The sequence below is a fragment of the Nannizzia gypsea genome, genomic scaffold, assembly GCF_000150975.2.
Source record: "Nannizzia gypsea CBS 118893 supercont1.3 genomic scaffold, whole genome shotgun sequence".
NCBI classification, from domain to species: domain Eukaryota; kingdom Fungi; phylum Ascomycota; class Eurotiomycetes; order Onygenales; family Arthrodermataceae; genus Nannizzia; species Nannizzia gypsea.
In genome coordinates, this window is record NW_003345199.1 from 1862647 (window position 1) to 1877254 (window position 14608).

The 14608-nt window shown below is 50.8% G+C and overlaps 8 protein-coding genes across 8 annotated transcripts; 4 read left to right on the forward strand and 4 right to left on the reverse strand.

The window, feature by feature from the left end:
• Positions 1 to 219: 219 nt before the first annotated feature.
• Positions 220 to 1353, reverse strand: MGYG_04118 (lipase 2; the record flags this gene model as incomplete). Its single annotated transcript, XM_003173896.1, has 1 exon — positions 220 to 1353. The coding sequence occupies one exon, from the start codon at positions 1351 to 1353 to the stop codon at positions 220 to 222; it is 1134 nt and encodes a 377-aa protein (XP_003173944.1).
• Positions 1354 to 1564: 211 nt separating this feature from the next.
• On the reverse strand, positions 1565 to 2735 carry MGYG_04119 (hypothetical protein; the record flags this gene model as incomplete). Its single annotated transcript, XM_003173897.1, has 2 exons — positions 1565 to 1971; positions 2027 to 2735. 2 exons carry the CDS (start codon positions 2733 to 2735, stop codon positions 1565 to 1567), a joined length of 1116 nt encoding a protein of 371 aa, XP_003173945.1.
• A 318-nt stretch (positions 2736 to 3053) lies between these two features.
• Positions 3054 to 4148, forward strand: MGYG_04120 (P-protein; the record flags this gene model as incomplete). Its single annotated transcript, XM_003173898.1, has 3 exons — positions 3054 to 3149; positions 3205 to 3454; positions 3517 to 4148. The coding sequence occupies 3 exons, from the start codon at positions 3054 to 3056 to the stop codon at positions 4146 to 4148; spliced, it is 978 nt and encodes a 325-aa protein (XP_003173946.1).
• Positions 4149 to 4894: 746 nt separating this feature from the next.
• MGYG_04121 (eukaryotic peptide chain release factor subunit 1) lies at positions 4895 to 6470 on the reverse strand (the record flags this gene model as incomplete). Its single annotated transcript, XM_003173899.1, has 4 exons — positions 4895 to 4992; positions 5034 to 6165; positions 6231 to 6280; positions 6347 to 6470. The coding sequence occupies 4 exons, from the start codon at positions 6468 to 6470 to the stop codon at positions 4895 to 4897; spliced, it is 1404 nt and encodes a 467-aa protein (XP_003173947.1).
• A 367-nt stretch (positions 6471 to 6837) lies between these two features.
• MGYG_04122 (CMGC/DYRK protein kinase) lies at positions 6838 to 8236 on the forward strand (the record flags this gene model as incomplete). The annotated part of the gene is made up of 4 exons (XM_003173900.1): positions 6838 to 7394; positions 7472 to 7766; positions 7819 to 7990; positions 8043 to 8236. 4 exons carry the CDS (start codon positions 6838 to 6840, stop codon positions 8234 to 8236), a joined length of 1218 nt encoding a protein of 405 aa, XP_003173948.1.
• A 51-nt stretch (positions 8237 to 8287) lies between these two features.
• On the reverse strand, positions 8288 to 9145 carry MGYG_04123 (hypothetical protein; the record flags this gene model as incomplete). The annotated part of the gene is made up of 1 exon (XM_003173901.1): positions 8288 to 9145. The coding sequence occupies one exon, from the start codon at positions 9143 to 9145 to the stop codon at positions 8288 to 8290; it is 858 nt and encodes a 285-aa protein (XP_003173949.1).
• Positions 9146 to 9419: 274 nt separating this feature from the next.
• Positions 9420 to 10280, forward strand: MGYG_04124 (60S ribosomal protein L25; the record flags this gene model as incomplete). The annotated part of the gene is made up of 4 exons (XM_003173902.1): positions 9420 to 9444; positions 9605 to 9657; positions 9787 to 10079; positions 10193 to 10280. The coding sequence occupies 4 exons, from the start codon at positions 9420 to 9422 to the stop codon at positions 10278 to 10280; spliced, it is 459 nt and encodes a 152-aa protein (XP_003173950.1).
• A 1024-nt stretch (positions 10281 to 11304) lies between these two features.
• Positions 11305 to 13746, forward strand: MGYG_04125 (forkhead box protein; the record flags this gene model as incomplete). Its single annotated transcript, XM_003173903.1, has 1 exon — positions 11305 to 13746. The coding sequence occupies one exon, from the start codon at positions 11305 to 11307 to the stop codon at positions 13744 to 13746; it is 2442 nt and encodes an 813-aa protein (XP_003173951.1).
• Positions 13747 to 14608: the final 862 nt, after the last annotated feature.

The window sequence follows — 14608 nt, forward strand, 5'->3', positions numbered from 1 at the left end:
TGGCGCAAGACAAAAACTTTTCCAGTCCAAACTCTAATTTAGAACAACGGATTTATGTTACACCGAATGGTCACGTGGTATTTGACCTGGGCCGAGGTTGGGAAGGAAGATTGAAGAGGATACGGAGCGAAGACTAGGATGCTGAGGAAGATAATACGTCTAGTCACCATAAGAGCCAGTGTTGCCATATTGTACGGCTTTTCTGTCTGGTAATAATTGCTAATTTTCTTCCAGTAGCCATTTCATGCCTTTGATAGTATCCTCCACGAATGTTCTGCTCATCTCAAGCTCAGGAAAGTTTGTCCAGAAGTAGTGTCCGAGGCCCCTATACAAGTCAATTTTCGTCTTCACTCCAGCCTCCTCCCTTAGCGCCCGTTCATATATCAGAGCCTCGTCTCGCAGAGGATCTAGCCCGCATACTTGGAAGTAAACTGGCGGGAGATCCCTGTGGCCTCGTTCCCCTTTACCGTAGAGGAAAGGCACAAACAACGGATTCGACATATCACCACTCATTCCTGCCATACTGTAAACCTTCGCTACAAGGTTCAAAGGTAGAAGGCTGAGTATGAATTTTGGAAGGGAAGCAAGTGGGGTGAATGGTCCTAGCGACACATTGAGAATGGGATCCTTACATGGTGTCACGAGGGGATGGGAGAGGTATTCCGCTTGATACTGAACGGGAATATGAGAAGGCGGCAGGAAGCACATAATCGCAGGGACACATAGATATTGACCCGTTAAAGGTGGTGACAGCTGTTCATCTCGTGCGATGTGCGCAAGAACTGCGGCTATATTCCCACCTGCTGATCCACCTCCAACTATAAACCCCTTTGAAGGGTCGGCACCGAGTGCCGAAGCGTTCTTAGCACACCATTGAAGCGCGTCCCAAGAGTCATTGATCCAGGTTGGGAATGGATACTCAGGCGCAAGCCTGTATTCAACGTTGACGCAAATAGCACCCAGGTCCCGAGAGAATAGTCGACAGTTAACTTCTTCGTCCGTCAGGTCTCCCATACCCCAGCCGCCTTCATGGAACATGACCACCAACGGGCTTCCACTCTCTTTCTTCGTTACAGGCCTGTATACTTTGATTGCGATTTCAGAGCCATCACGGACGGGTATCTTCTGGTCTTCTTCAGCAACTTCATCGATAGGCCCAGGAAGGTATCGGAGTTCCCATTTTTCTTTCAAGATAGTGGCCCTGTGCTCCCTGGCTGCCGTGTGGTCGTTCCGGCCATAGTAAGGGTCGGTTGGCTTTGGAGGCCGCACGGCTGAACCCTTTTCCAGGATAGCGGCCATGGCGGGATCCATAACTGCCAGGGCAGCGAGTTCTTCCATTGTACGGGGTGCCATGATTACGGTGTTGGTGAGGTTGCAAAAGACGGCACAGGAATAACGTGTTTGTCTTCAGCCCTGCGGTTTCTATTTCCAAGTTTTCCTTTTAACCAACTAGCGCACGTGTTTCTAGCCGCCAGACGCTCGGGAAGATGAGGCTCGAAACCCGCGCACTTCAGCATTACTATCTATCCCAATTGTCCCGGGAAGTATATTAACTACCAGACACTTAGGATATAAGGCCGCTGTCGTGTTCGACTGGGACCGTCTTGATGGTTCCTTTAGCTGCCAGTCCTCCATCCTTGCCCTCTACCCAAATATCCCAGCTGCCAGTCGATCCGTTGGACTTGCGCGCAGCACATACCTTCATCTGGTGCTCGACTAGAAGTGGAGCCAAGTTTCGGTACTCAATACTTGATATAGACTCTCCTAATGCAGCCGCGTGTTTTTGGAATGTGCTAAGCATGATTGTGAGCGTCAGCGGTCCATGGACAAGAAGGTCGTTGTATCCTTCAACGTTACGTGCATAGTCTCGGTCAATATGGATGGAATGGGCGTTGAATGTAAGGGCGGAGTATCTGAACAAGAGTGCCTTTGAAGGTATGATGATCTGGGAGAATTCTGGTGTAGTAGAAACTGGGCTGGATGTTAGCACAATATCAAAGGATTGGTGATTGTCCATGATTATTACTTTTCATTATCCTCCGTGGAGGTATATCAGCAGCAGACTTCGCGGCTTCAATCTCGTCTGATGTTCTGTCTCTCATAAAGACAAGGTTACGCCTTTCAATCACCATACTGACCCCTTGTTCCTCCTCTGACTGGGTCCAGACTCTACTCCTGACAGCATCATCACTTTCATGTTCATCCACAGTAGCCACCCGCCTTTCGATTCCTACAAAGATCTTCTCTTCGCCTTCCTTGCCTTTTATATTCACCTCACGTATTCCTTCAACACAGACGGCTCGCTGTCCATTAAGCAGCGGGCCGCCGTCACCGAAAAACCGCACCGACCCGCCAGCCCACATCCGGCGATTATATGGTTGGCCAGGGGAGTGTAGTTCATCGCAGCCATCTGGAAGTAGTTCAGACGACGGAACCTGGGGTGGGAAATATATTAGATGGTGGCCGCGAGGCATGGGAGCTGGCCTGGCGATGGATGGGAGACGCCATTGAGTCTCCGTAGAAGCGGATGAGCACGGAGCCGGGGCATGAAGACTATCGAGGGACACGCTTAAGAGATGCGATGGCTGCGGCGAGAGGTAGTCGTATATCAGAGGTAGCCGGCGCTGTACCAGCTCGTCTTCAAGCTTTGATAGTGCCGGAGCTGTACTCAGCATGCGCCTTTGTAAAAGGGTTGTAAGCCGTTGACCAGAACATATCCTGGCCAATTGGACCATATCTACCTCGCGTGTTCTGTAGAGGCGCACATCCGGGACAGTCACTTATTTTGGCCGTGGTATTTAGTGAGTTGTGTTGGCGTAGTTGGTTAGATATTTACGAAGTTTGATGTTTGCGGCTTGTTGAATACAAACATGATCCACAGGCGGTTCGCCGATCTCGGATAACTACAAACTCCGTGGGGAGTTTAACTGACTCAATATTTAGACCACGGACATGCTTGCAAGAACATATATTGGGTAAACATTGAAAGACAGGTTTATCATCTTTCAAATGATAGAATAATCTCTTTTTACCCTGTCTAATTGTTCACTGCGATGCCCTCTATGATTCCGACTCCTGGCTTAGGCGCCAATGCTCTGCTGCAGCCCATAATTGCATTCCTCGGGCCTCTGGGCTCCTTTTCACATCAGGTCAGTACATAATACGATTCTTGCGCCTGCCTTGAGCTTACAAGTGTTCCAATAGGCTGCTATAGAGTGCTTTGGCTTAAGCAATAACACCCTTAAAGCAGAGGTTTCTTTCAATGATGCATTCTCCGCCGTCCAGTCTCAAGAGGCCGACTATGCCATTATACCACTAGAGAACTCCTCAAATGGCGCCGTTGTCCAAACTCTTGACTTGTTAGCGGATCGTGAGAGTTTATACCCTGATATTACCGTGTCTGCAGAATATTATCTTAGCGTACACCACTGTCTGTTGATGAAGAAGGCACAAGGTCCGTCTCAGTTACTTAACGCCCAGCGTTTAGAGGATGCATAATTAACAAGTAGTAAATAGACGGCCAGGGAAACTCTTCCGAAACTACGCCAGAGGTGTCCAAGTTCTACTCTCACCCACAAGTCTGGGGACAGTGTACTAAATTCCTCTCAGCGTACGGCGGAGTAGAGAAGCAAGATGCATCATCTACCTCCAAGGCCGCTGAGATAGTCAGCAAGGACAATGACCCCAAAAGTGCAGCTATTGGAAGTGAACTTGCAGGGACCATCAGCGGACTAGAGGTTGTCAAGGCAAACATCGAAGATGACCCTTCCAACGCAACCAGATTCCTTGTCTTGGAGAACCTCAGATCAAATCGTACTCAACCACTGAAATCTGCTGGAGAGTCACAGGCTTGCTCAAAGCCGGGGTCAAAATGCAAGTCACTTATCTCCTTTATGGTTGACCATACGTCCCCCGGTGCATTGGCGGATGCGCTGCATGTTTTCAAGAAATATGGCCTCGACCTGACTAGTATCAATTCTCGTCCGGGGGGTGTTAAGGCATGGCAATATGTGTTCCTGGTGGAATGCCAGAGGATATACGGCGTGCACGATGACCATGTTGTGGACAAAGTCATACATGAACTACAGAAGATTACGCAAACGTGCAGAAACCTGGGGAGTTGGGAAGATCAACTTATGGAGAAGTAAAGGAATTGGATATTTTTGGGGAAATGATATTTATGGACGGATCTAAGGGAGCTGAAATAGGTAGAATATGACACCATTTACGAGTTTTATGTTTAGCAAGGGTTGTGATTGTGGATAATGATGTTCTAGAAACATCGCAGGTAACGAGCGTATATTGTTATAAACTGAATAATACTAGTACTTGGCCCTGGATGAGCCCACACTTGAATTTAACAACATGGTTAGAAAAAACCAAGCCATCAAGCTTCAAAGTATCGACGTTCATGTTCCAAATCATAGAGCGAGGCAGGGCGCAAGAAGACGACAGCAGAAAAAGCACATTTTTTAAATCATTTAGTAGGAAGCAAGGGGAGGAAGTTTCCACTTAGAAGTACTATCCAAGCTCCGGTTCGAATCTGAAAAAGTAGCGAGCAAATCCGAAAGGGAAAAGGTATCGATCTTATCCGGTCTTCAGCTATGAAGTGGGTTTTGACGAAGCGAAGAAGATACGCTGAAATAACGTCCGTCAAACAGTCTACCCTCGTAGCATAGGTTTCTGCTATGACCACTTTAATTCGAAGTGGCTACGTTGCGAAGCTTGGATGGTCCTAAAAGGGGAGAGGTTAGTGATAACTGGTAGAGAAGCCTAGGAAAGGGAGTGAATCATACCCCTGAGAAGCTTCGAACTGACGAGGGAATGTGGGGCACAGATCTGAACGGCTGATGCGCTTGTATTGCCCTTGGCGCCGTTGATGCGGTTCAAAGGGCTAGTCGTCAGAACACTCCCCGACGGGATTTCCGGGCGGTCCTCCTCGCAACCCGCGAGGTCGCCATATTGTCAATCTAGTTGCAGTGGTTAGCATGCCTATACGTAGGATAAAAGAAATTTTGCAATGTAACACGTACCATCGTAGAATTCATCATCATCATCTTCAACATCGGCTAATTGCTCAAAATTAACCTTGTAGCGAAGCATAGCTCCGATACCACCGAAACCCTTGACGAACTGGTTACCCTCGCCAGACTTGTCAGAAACGAACTCCAAAGTGGCACCAAAATCCTTGTAGTTCTCAGCAAGCCATTCAAGGAGAGAGCCCTGGTCAACGATTTCCATCTCCTGTCCGGTTTCCTTGTCCATGAACTGCTCTCTGTTGGCCTCCTGAGCCTTGGTGGTATGGAGAATGATGTCAGATCCACTGGAGGGTTTGAGCACCCACCGAGTGATGTCCAGGTTCTCAAACACGATAAGAGTCTCAGCAGCTCCAAGCTCGAGTGCTTTCAGGGTATCTTCAACACCGTAGCAAACACGGCCGCTATCCTGGCTGATTTCCTCAAAGTACTTGCCGATGAGCTTCTTCTCCTGAATGAATTTGACGTTACCAAGAGTCTCGGCGGAGAGTTCAATAGCCTGGTTGAATCCGTTTTCACCACCGTATGACACATCGACAACCTTGATGACCTTGGACTGAAGACGGTTATCAAAGAGATCGGACTGATTAAGATCGTTCTTAAAATCGGCAGAACCAGCAAGAATCAAACCCGCAACGTTGACCTTATCAGCAGTGATGAAGTTCTGAACAGCAAGTTCGGCAACCTTCCGGACGTAGTTGTGGCGCTTTTCCTCACGAAGACGAGCAAAACGCAGAGCAGACTGACCACCACGACCGTGCTTCTTGGGCAAATCGACGCTGAACTTGTGAACCACGTCTCTGGTGTTTCCAGACAGAGTACCGAAAAGTGCACCGTTTCCGTCCATAATAATGAAGCCGAATTTCTGGTCGGACTCAAGAAGTTCGCTGAGGGCCTCGGTGTGGAACTTGTTGTCACAGAGATAAAGGGAGGTGTTGATCGGCTTGAAGGGCTCAAAGTCGATGTTGATCTTACGCTCCTTTCCTTCGGACGTGATGATTTCACCACAGTAGACCACAAGACCGTTCGGAGGAACCCTGGTGTACAGCTTCAGACGCTGCTGGGTGGAGGTAATGGCGGACAAAACGGATAGACGGTTAACACGGGATTTGATGTTAGAAGCGGTTCCCTAGGAAAGCCGTTAGAATAGCAGCTCTTGTACTTATTTCGCCATTGGAGGTATAAGGGACGTACGAATTCTTCAGCCAACATCTTCGCTGCTCTCGAGATCTGATCCTTAGGAGCTGCAGAACAGAACCAGAGTTAGCGGGGCATCGTGATAACAGCGAGACGGGCATCATCCAACATACGGATAATCAACGAAATCATTGAAGTTCCATTTCCACGCGCTGCCTCAAGGCGCTTAATCAACTTCTTGACCTTCCATATCTCGATATTCTTCTCCGCCTCGCCAGCTCCTTGCGGCGCGCTCATGTTGGATGGATGGCTCGCTCAGCTCAGCCCAAGACACGGTCAAACTTTTTGGATTGGACCTGATCGGTGAGCCTGTCTGCCCACGCAGGCCGGTAGAAGTCGAGAACCGTTAAACCAACGCTCTACGTCGTTTGAGACGTATCTGACTGTTTCACTGGCCGACTCAGCGTGTCGAAGATGTGGTTTTTTCCTTCAGCCATCAACGAACTCGAAGGTTGATTGTGGGGTGGGAAAAAAAAAGAGCCACGACAGTTGCTTATGTCAGCAGTGAAAAGTCGGGCATTAAAGTGATGGAATCATCAACACAGACAAGATACGAGTTGACTACGGCGGATGTGAAGGAGAAAATGCAGGAGTGAAGACGTCGATGGCGAGATTGTTACGATGGGCACAAGGTGCATTCACTCGAGCTCCGGTGGCCCGTCTACAATTCCCAGCTGGTGGCTTTGAGGTTGTTCCCTCAGGTTGCATACTCGAAGCAGAGGGCTATGGCGCGTTCAAGGCAGGCCACTACTGTCCCATCAACATTGGTGACGTATATTCTTCCTACCAGGTACTAGGTAAGCTAGGGTACGGCTCGACGTCAACTGTCTGGCTGGCTCGGAACCTTCGCTACGGCGGCTATCATGCGTTGAAAATATTCGCGCGGGATCACGACGGGGCCTGTCAGAGGGAACTCCGAACGTGTAAGGCGATTGAGGAAGCGAACCGGTCCCATCCTGGCCACAGGCACGTCAGGAGAGCTGTGGAGACGTTTTTAATTGAACGGGACGGGGGAAAGGAACATGAATGTCTTGTTCAGGCGCCACTGTGGGATAGTTGGAGGGATCTGATGGATAGAAATGCTAGCGGCCGGTTCTCCGTAGAGCTGCTGAAGGGTGGTCTACAACACATTCTTCTTGCTCTGGACTACCTTCACACTGAGTGCAGGCTCGTTCACACAGATAGATGCCTCAAGCTTTGCAGGTAGATGAGCGTTCTAACAACGCAGTAGATATCAGAGCGGATAATGTACTACATGCAATAATCGATGATGGAATTTTCGAGTCATTTGTCAAGGAAGAAATGGAAACGCCATCTCCTCGGAAGTATGTCGACGGGGCACCGGTGTATATGTCCATACGTTTTGGGCTGCCAAATGACTGGGGCGTAATTGTGCTCAGCGACTTTGGGGAAGTGGTGGACGGCGATGTTAAGCGAAATCACTATGCGCAACCCAGCATGTACAGGTCACCGGAGGTCATACTGCAAGTAGCATGGAGCTACCCAGCTGATATATGGAATGTAGGAGCCATGGTAAGTCCAACTCTTGAGCATTGAATGGGTGGAGTTTACATGAAAATCACAGATCTGGGACGTCTTCGAGGGCGGCCACTTATTCCACGGAATTGACCCCAGCCCAGAGAAAGGATATTATGCCACGCGAGCCCACCTGGCAGAGATAATCGCACTGCTTGGCGCGCCGCCGTTAGACCTGCTCCAAAAGGGAATCCGAAGCAAGGAATTCTTTTCTGAAGATGGTAAACTCAACGTTGAGCTCCTGCCGTGTCCGAAGCTAATAGAGTTTTTAAGGCAAATGGATAGCAGATTGTCCAATTCCCGAGGGCAAGAGTCTAGAGAAGGCTGAGGTGGTCCTCAGCGGGAGAAACAAGGAGATGTTCCTTGACTTTGTCCGAGGGATGCTAACATGGCGTCCAGAGGACCGTAAGACAGCCAAGGAGTTTCTCGGGCACCCATGGCTGACCACATGGGAGATCCCCGACTGATACTTTCACACCATACAGCACGGCAGATTGATGCTGCATACCGGTGTACTATCAAACAGAAGGCTTTAGAACAACAGCAAAGTTATTCCTGCCTGGACCCGGGTTTATGATCTGCTTTGGATAGCCAGCGCCTCTGGTTCTAACGTGAACATCGCAGTATCTCCATAGGTAGTAAATGAGCTTTGAAGATACTTTTCTTTGCAGTTGCTGATATCCGAGAGATGCCATGATATCGTCTAGCCTCTCTTCGGTCAGGTATCTTGAATTCAGCACACAGGCGGCCGGCAGCACCAGGAACAGCGCTGGCAGAACCTCCGCCTTGACACTCGACGTGAGAAACTCGACTGTCCGACGCAGCATCTCGCCTCTACCCGTGGGGTCAGGGACGTAATTGAGCACCAAGGACAAGCTGATGATGTGAAACCTGTCCTCCTCGGCAGTGGGCAGCGGTCGTTCCATGAAATCCTGCTGTAGTATGCCCGCCTCCTGCGAATGCAAATCGATCCTCGTAACGCCCAGCGTCTTCACCATCGAGCAGGCATTCCTGCTGCTCAACGCGCCAACTTCCAGCACTCGTAGTTTACTTCCATCGCTTTCCGTATGTGCTTCGATACTGCTGAGAAACGGCTTCAGCCATTGCAGCAGGATATGGCTGGAATCTCCTCCGCGCTCCTTCGACTGGCCCTTCTTGCTGGCGAGCTGGTAGCTCTTCAGCCCGCCCTTCGCCGCGATCTCGCCATCCAGTTGCCGCACCAGCTCCTCGTTGCCCTCTGCCGCTGCCCTTGCGCGCGCCTTGTGTAGCTGGTGGTGGCTCCTGATGAGGTCGCGGGTCGCTCTGGCCGATAGCGACGCTGCCGGCTTCTTCACTGTCGGCGGCCGTCCTTGCACCAGCGACTTTTTCCTCTTCATTCTGGCTCTCTCTATCTCCTCCTCTTCTCGTCGCTTCTCCGTCTCTTTCTTCCTACTATCTATGATCAAATGTCTAGTAGTTACTGTCGCTGTCGTCCTCGTCTTCTTTTCTTCTTCAAGCTTATGCTTAGTCATTATCACGTGCCCCACGAACTCGACTAAGCGAGAAAATCGACGAAAAGCAAAAAACGTCGAAGAAATCGAAGAATTTCGCGTTTGAAGCAGCGAAACGACACCACCAGCGACAACGAACTTCGCCGTGAAATCGACAGCCATGGCTCCCAAGGATACCAAGAAAGGTGTGTATTCCTGTCCCTGCTTTGCGTCGATGCGCGGTGTCTGCGACGATGCGGCCCCAGCGAGCCCGAGCATCCACAGAGATATGAAATCTATCTATATTGGACGGACATGCGAATGTGCGTTTTGGGGAGACGAATGCTAACTCATGACGCTGAACAGCCACCAAGGCCAGCTCCAAGGCTGGTGCTGCCTCCAAGGCCGTCCTCAAGGGGGTAAGATACGTCCATTGAAGAGATAAGCGATCAAGAAGGCGAAGACGGGGGGGATAGCTAGACATACAGAAAGATGAAGCATTGGGAGCCATTGAAAGAGTGAAGAGTTAACGACGACGGCAACGACAGGCTCACTCGCACAAAGTCCGCAAGGTCAGAACATCAGCTACCTTCCACCGACCAAAGACTCTGCAGCTGTCTCGATCGCCCAAGTACCCCCGAAAGTCCATCCCTCATGTCCCCCGTATGGACCACCACCAGGTCATTGTGCACCCACTCAACACCGAGTCCGCCATGAAGAAGATTGAGGAGAACAACACCCTGGTCTTCATCGCCGACGTCAAGGCCAACAAGCGCCAGATCAAGCTTGCCCTCAAGAAGCTCTACGACATAGAAACCGTCAAGCTCAACACTCTCATCCGGTGGGTTCCTTCATCTCTTTTTGGCCCTTTTTTTGCGTGTGGCGGATCATTGGGAAGTAGGTTTGGCGGTAAAAAAGTAACAAGCGATGCTAACAAGCTGCTTCTTCTCGCAGACCGGACGGATCCAAGAAGGTCTTTGCCCGGCTAACGCCAGACATCGATGCGCTCGACATTGCCGCCACCAAGCTCGGAATCGTTTAATGGGTTGAAATGAGAAGGGGGTTTTTGCTGTTTCCTTAACTTTATGTGACCTACCAGATATCAGCCGGAACAAATGCTACAAAGATATCGTGATGATCACCCAGAGCCGGGGTCCTACTCTAAACACCAGTGGACCTCGCTAGCCATGTTAATTTAAAAAAGAGTGAAAAAGCCACAGCCACTATATTACTTAGCTACTGGCAAATATGAAGTCAGCGAGCGCTTGTCTGCTCCGTTTCTCCGGCCTCTGAATCGCCTCTCTCCTCGCACCTTGCGGCCCGACTGGGTGCCTCGCTGCCCTGTCTTCCACGCTCGTCTCTGCCCAAACGCGCTGGCTGTGGCTCTCTGCCGACCCCCCCAGTGGCAGGGTTTGACCTGCTGGCCCCGTAATCGTACAGTAGTCTTGCGGTAGATCGACTCAACCATTAGCCAGCGTGCGAGTTGCGGTGAATCCCGCCAGTAAAACATAAGACTCGCCCTCGCCAGCGAGTTACGGAGTAGAAAAAAAAAGAAGAAGACGCAAGGAGACTCGCAGACAAGGGACAAGGGAGTTCCTGTCCTGACCTGTCCTGGCCTGCCGTGTGCTTTCTCCTGCGTCTGCTCAAGATCCAGCGGTGGCCAACCAACGAGCCTTTGCCTTTGCCTGGGCGGTTTCAGCTTTCCCAGTAACACCAAGAGACTAAGCACTTCTCCCCTCCAACCATCGCCAACTCACGACTTCAGCTACAACTTCATCCACCACCGCCCATCGACAGCGACAGCGACACCACCAGCGCATCGACCGCTATCGACTGCTATCGACATCGCATCGCATCGCACGAGAGAGACCGTCTATCGAACTGGCTTATCGCTTTACTGTTTCCGCGACTCCAGCGCATGCGACAGGCTATCGCCAAAGATCATCACCCACCACCATCGCCCACGACACGTCCATCTATCGCGTGAATTACGACGTCCCCGACGCGTCAAGAGACTGAATATCATCATCTACGGCCCCATCTTCACCGTCGCTGCGGTTTTCACGATGGCTTCGACGCGACATCCGCCGCCGCTACGCATCTACCAGGACCCTCCAGGCGCCTCACCACCACCACCGCCATCAGCAACAGCACCGCCAGCGCCATCAGCAGCATCAGCAGCATCATCATCACGGCCAGCTTCGTCCTCGTCATCGTCACAGCCAGGCGCAAGGCCCAAGTCACAGCGTAAGCAGCTGCAGCCGTCGCCGATGCCCCTTCAGCCCCTTGGAAACTCGGCCAGAAACAACCGCGACCTCGTCCTGAACCCGCCCTCCTTGGACCCCTTCTGCTCCAACAGCAGCCAGTCCCCTATCAAGCACCAGCGTCGCACGAGCGCCCACCTCGCACACAACAGCAATAAGCTGGAATACCTACCCATCACGGCTCCCAAGCCTGCCAGGTTTCCCACAGACTCGCCTGCAAAGAAGCCGCTTTCTCAGGAGCACCACCAGGCCCGGCGCCCCTTGCCGCCGCCATCCTCCCGCCTGCCACTCTTCACCACGTTCCCCAGTGTGCCTACCAAGCCCTCTGGAGCTAGACCTGGATCCTCTTCTGCGGGCAGGACGGGCTTCCACCAGGAAAACTTCTCTTCTCTCCCTCCTCCTCCACCTCGCTCGTCTTCTTCTCATTCTCACTCTCATTCCCGCTCTGCATCTGCCTCCTCTGCTTCTGCTTCTAGTGCTACTGCTTCGGCCGCTTCAGGGATGCATGCTCCAGCTAAAAGAAGACTCACTGTGGGGAGCAGCGATATGGTGCCTGCATCAAAGAAGCTCAGGCGTGAGGAGCTCGAGCAAGCCCCTCCTGCAACCCCTAGACTCCCAGAACCACATGAGATGCCCCCCGTCGAAGATGACGGCTCCAAACCACCCTACAGCTATGCTATTCTCATAGGAATGGCCATTCTACGTGCTACCAACCGCCGTCTTACCTTGTCTCAGATCTACAAGTGGATATCAGACAACTTTGCCTTCTACCGTGCTGGAGACTTTGGATGGCAGAACAGTATCCGCCATAACCTCAGTCTTCACAAGGCATTTATCAAACAGGAACGGCCAAAGGACGACCCTGGAAAGGGCCACTACTGGGTCATCGAGCCTGGAATGGAGGGCCAGTTCCTCAAGGACAAGCCCTTCCGTAAAGCTCCCATCATGTCTACCATTCCAGCAACTCAGCATCAGCCTGTGCCGCCTCTGAGCACGCCAAAACAACCAGACTTGCCCCCTCCATCAAGCAATACGGGTCTTTCTACCATAAATTATATACCATCCATCACAGTTGAGTCGCAGGACGTGGTGCCAGCATCAAACCTCCAAGATCTCTCGTCTGATGCCACCCTCCCTGCCTCCGACCCAGCTCTTCAGGAAGATGACGTTAGTGATGAGCAGCCGGCCCCATCTCTGGGTCGGGCAGAGCAGCATTTCTCTTCGCCGCTACAGGCAATGCGCTCATCTCCACCGGTTGCCCCACGCATATTCCACCGTCAGGCAACCCCTCCAACACCCTCCCGACCTACTTCGTCTTCGGCCGGTGTTTCACGTTCAAAGAGGCGCAATAAGCCCTCTAGCATGAATGACAGTGGTTATTACTCCTCCCTCGAGTCTTCAGCCATGAGGCCCCGTGTTGCTCCTGGACATATTTTGACATCAGAGCTAGATATCGAACCTCCGCGTATCAAACGGGGCCGTGCTGAAGAGGAGATCGCTCGTATTCGGTCTTCATCCCACGATATCAGCCCTATGCGTCTCGGCACGCTTCGAGATTCAGCACAGGCCGCCATTGGCTCATCACCCCTTAGAAACGAATACATTTCCATCCATGCTGCACCCTTGACCCCAGCTATCAAGTTTAAGAAGCCAGTCAAACCACCACCCTTCCTCTCACCAAACACCAACCTTCAGAACCATCGCCGGAAGATCCAGCAGATGGTCAACTCTCCAATCAAGCGTCTTGGCCTGGGTGAAGACCTACAGCAGCCATGGAGCCCAGCATTTAACATTCACGATGAAGTATATACCCCCAACGACAACCTTCGTCTCCCATTTGATCCTTTCTCGGACCAATTCTTGGCCAGTGTTGGCACTCCCCCGTTCTGCTCTCCTGAAAAGCGTTCTGCTAAGGGTGACGGCCTCGGAGCGGGTGTCCTCACTGATATCACTGCCCTGAGCGCCAACACACGCCTAAAGACACCTATCGACAAGTCCAAGGCCTACAGGTTCCAGGAGTCTCCTTGCAAACGCCTTGAACCAAACCGCTACAACGACGCCTCCAATGACGAGCTATTCTCGTTCAACCTTTTCAGTGAAGATGGTGCGGGTGACGTCGACGGAGTCGACCTCCTACAGGGATTTGAGAAAATTGGGCAGCCAAAGGAAGAACGTTCACCCAAACAGTTCCTTGGAAAGGCTCCACGCTCGAGTCACGGGCCTAAGGGCGGAATTCGATTTTGAGCACCTTTAACCCCATTACTTCCCATGTTATCATTGGTTTCCAATGCTTGGACCGCATGGAATATCGTCGTTATCAAACCCATATTACTCCAGATCATACTTTTACTACAGTGGGAATATCTCACTCTTTTGGACCAGCACTTTGGGTCATTACCCTTGGCTTCACCTGTTGGTCATTTTGCTCATCCTCTTACCACCACACATACAGCATCTCATCTCCCGCATCCACTTACTATCCATCCCTACCTCTTCTCGATTCTCGATTTCTTGCTCTACTATTATCATTCTTGAGCTTTTTCATCTTACCCCAGTCGTGCCTATCTGCTCTGGCTGGCAGGATATGTGATTAAATTGTTGGTACATGCTCTTTCTTCCCCATTATTTTTTACTTGGTCATGTTTTGGTATTTTTCGGACGGTCAGGTCAGGGTCAGCGGAGGCTCAGTGGGTTGGCTTTTTTTCTTTTACTGTTTCTTTGCATTGCTTTTGGGACTTTTTATCCTTTTTATTCCCTTTCATCTCCATCTCCATCTCCATCCTATTATCCTTCTTCACCTCTAGCCCTTTACTCTCACCACTTTACTATTTGCCTTTATACTTTCTTAGCATGGAGTTTTGTTATTATTTACAAGGCGCTTTAATGGACAGGATCGGACACGGACAGGGACAGGGAACTGGAACAGGGCGGAAATTTGCAATGACCCTAATGTGTTGATGTTTACGGATCATGGCTAACGAGTTTTAATTCCTGTTTCTCTGTCTATGTTGTTTTACTTTGGTTGATAGCCTTTCGCCGTCAGCATGCCTCTTGCACAAAATGTTACTTATTTTTACTCTTTTATATTCCAATCAAGCTCTTCTTC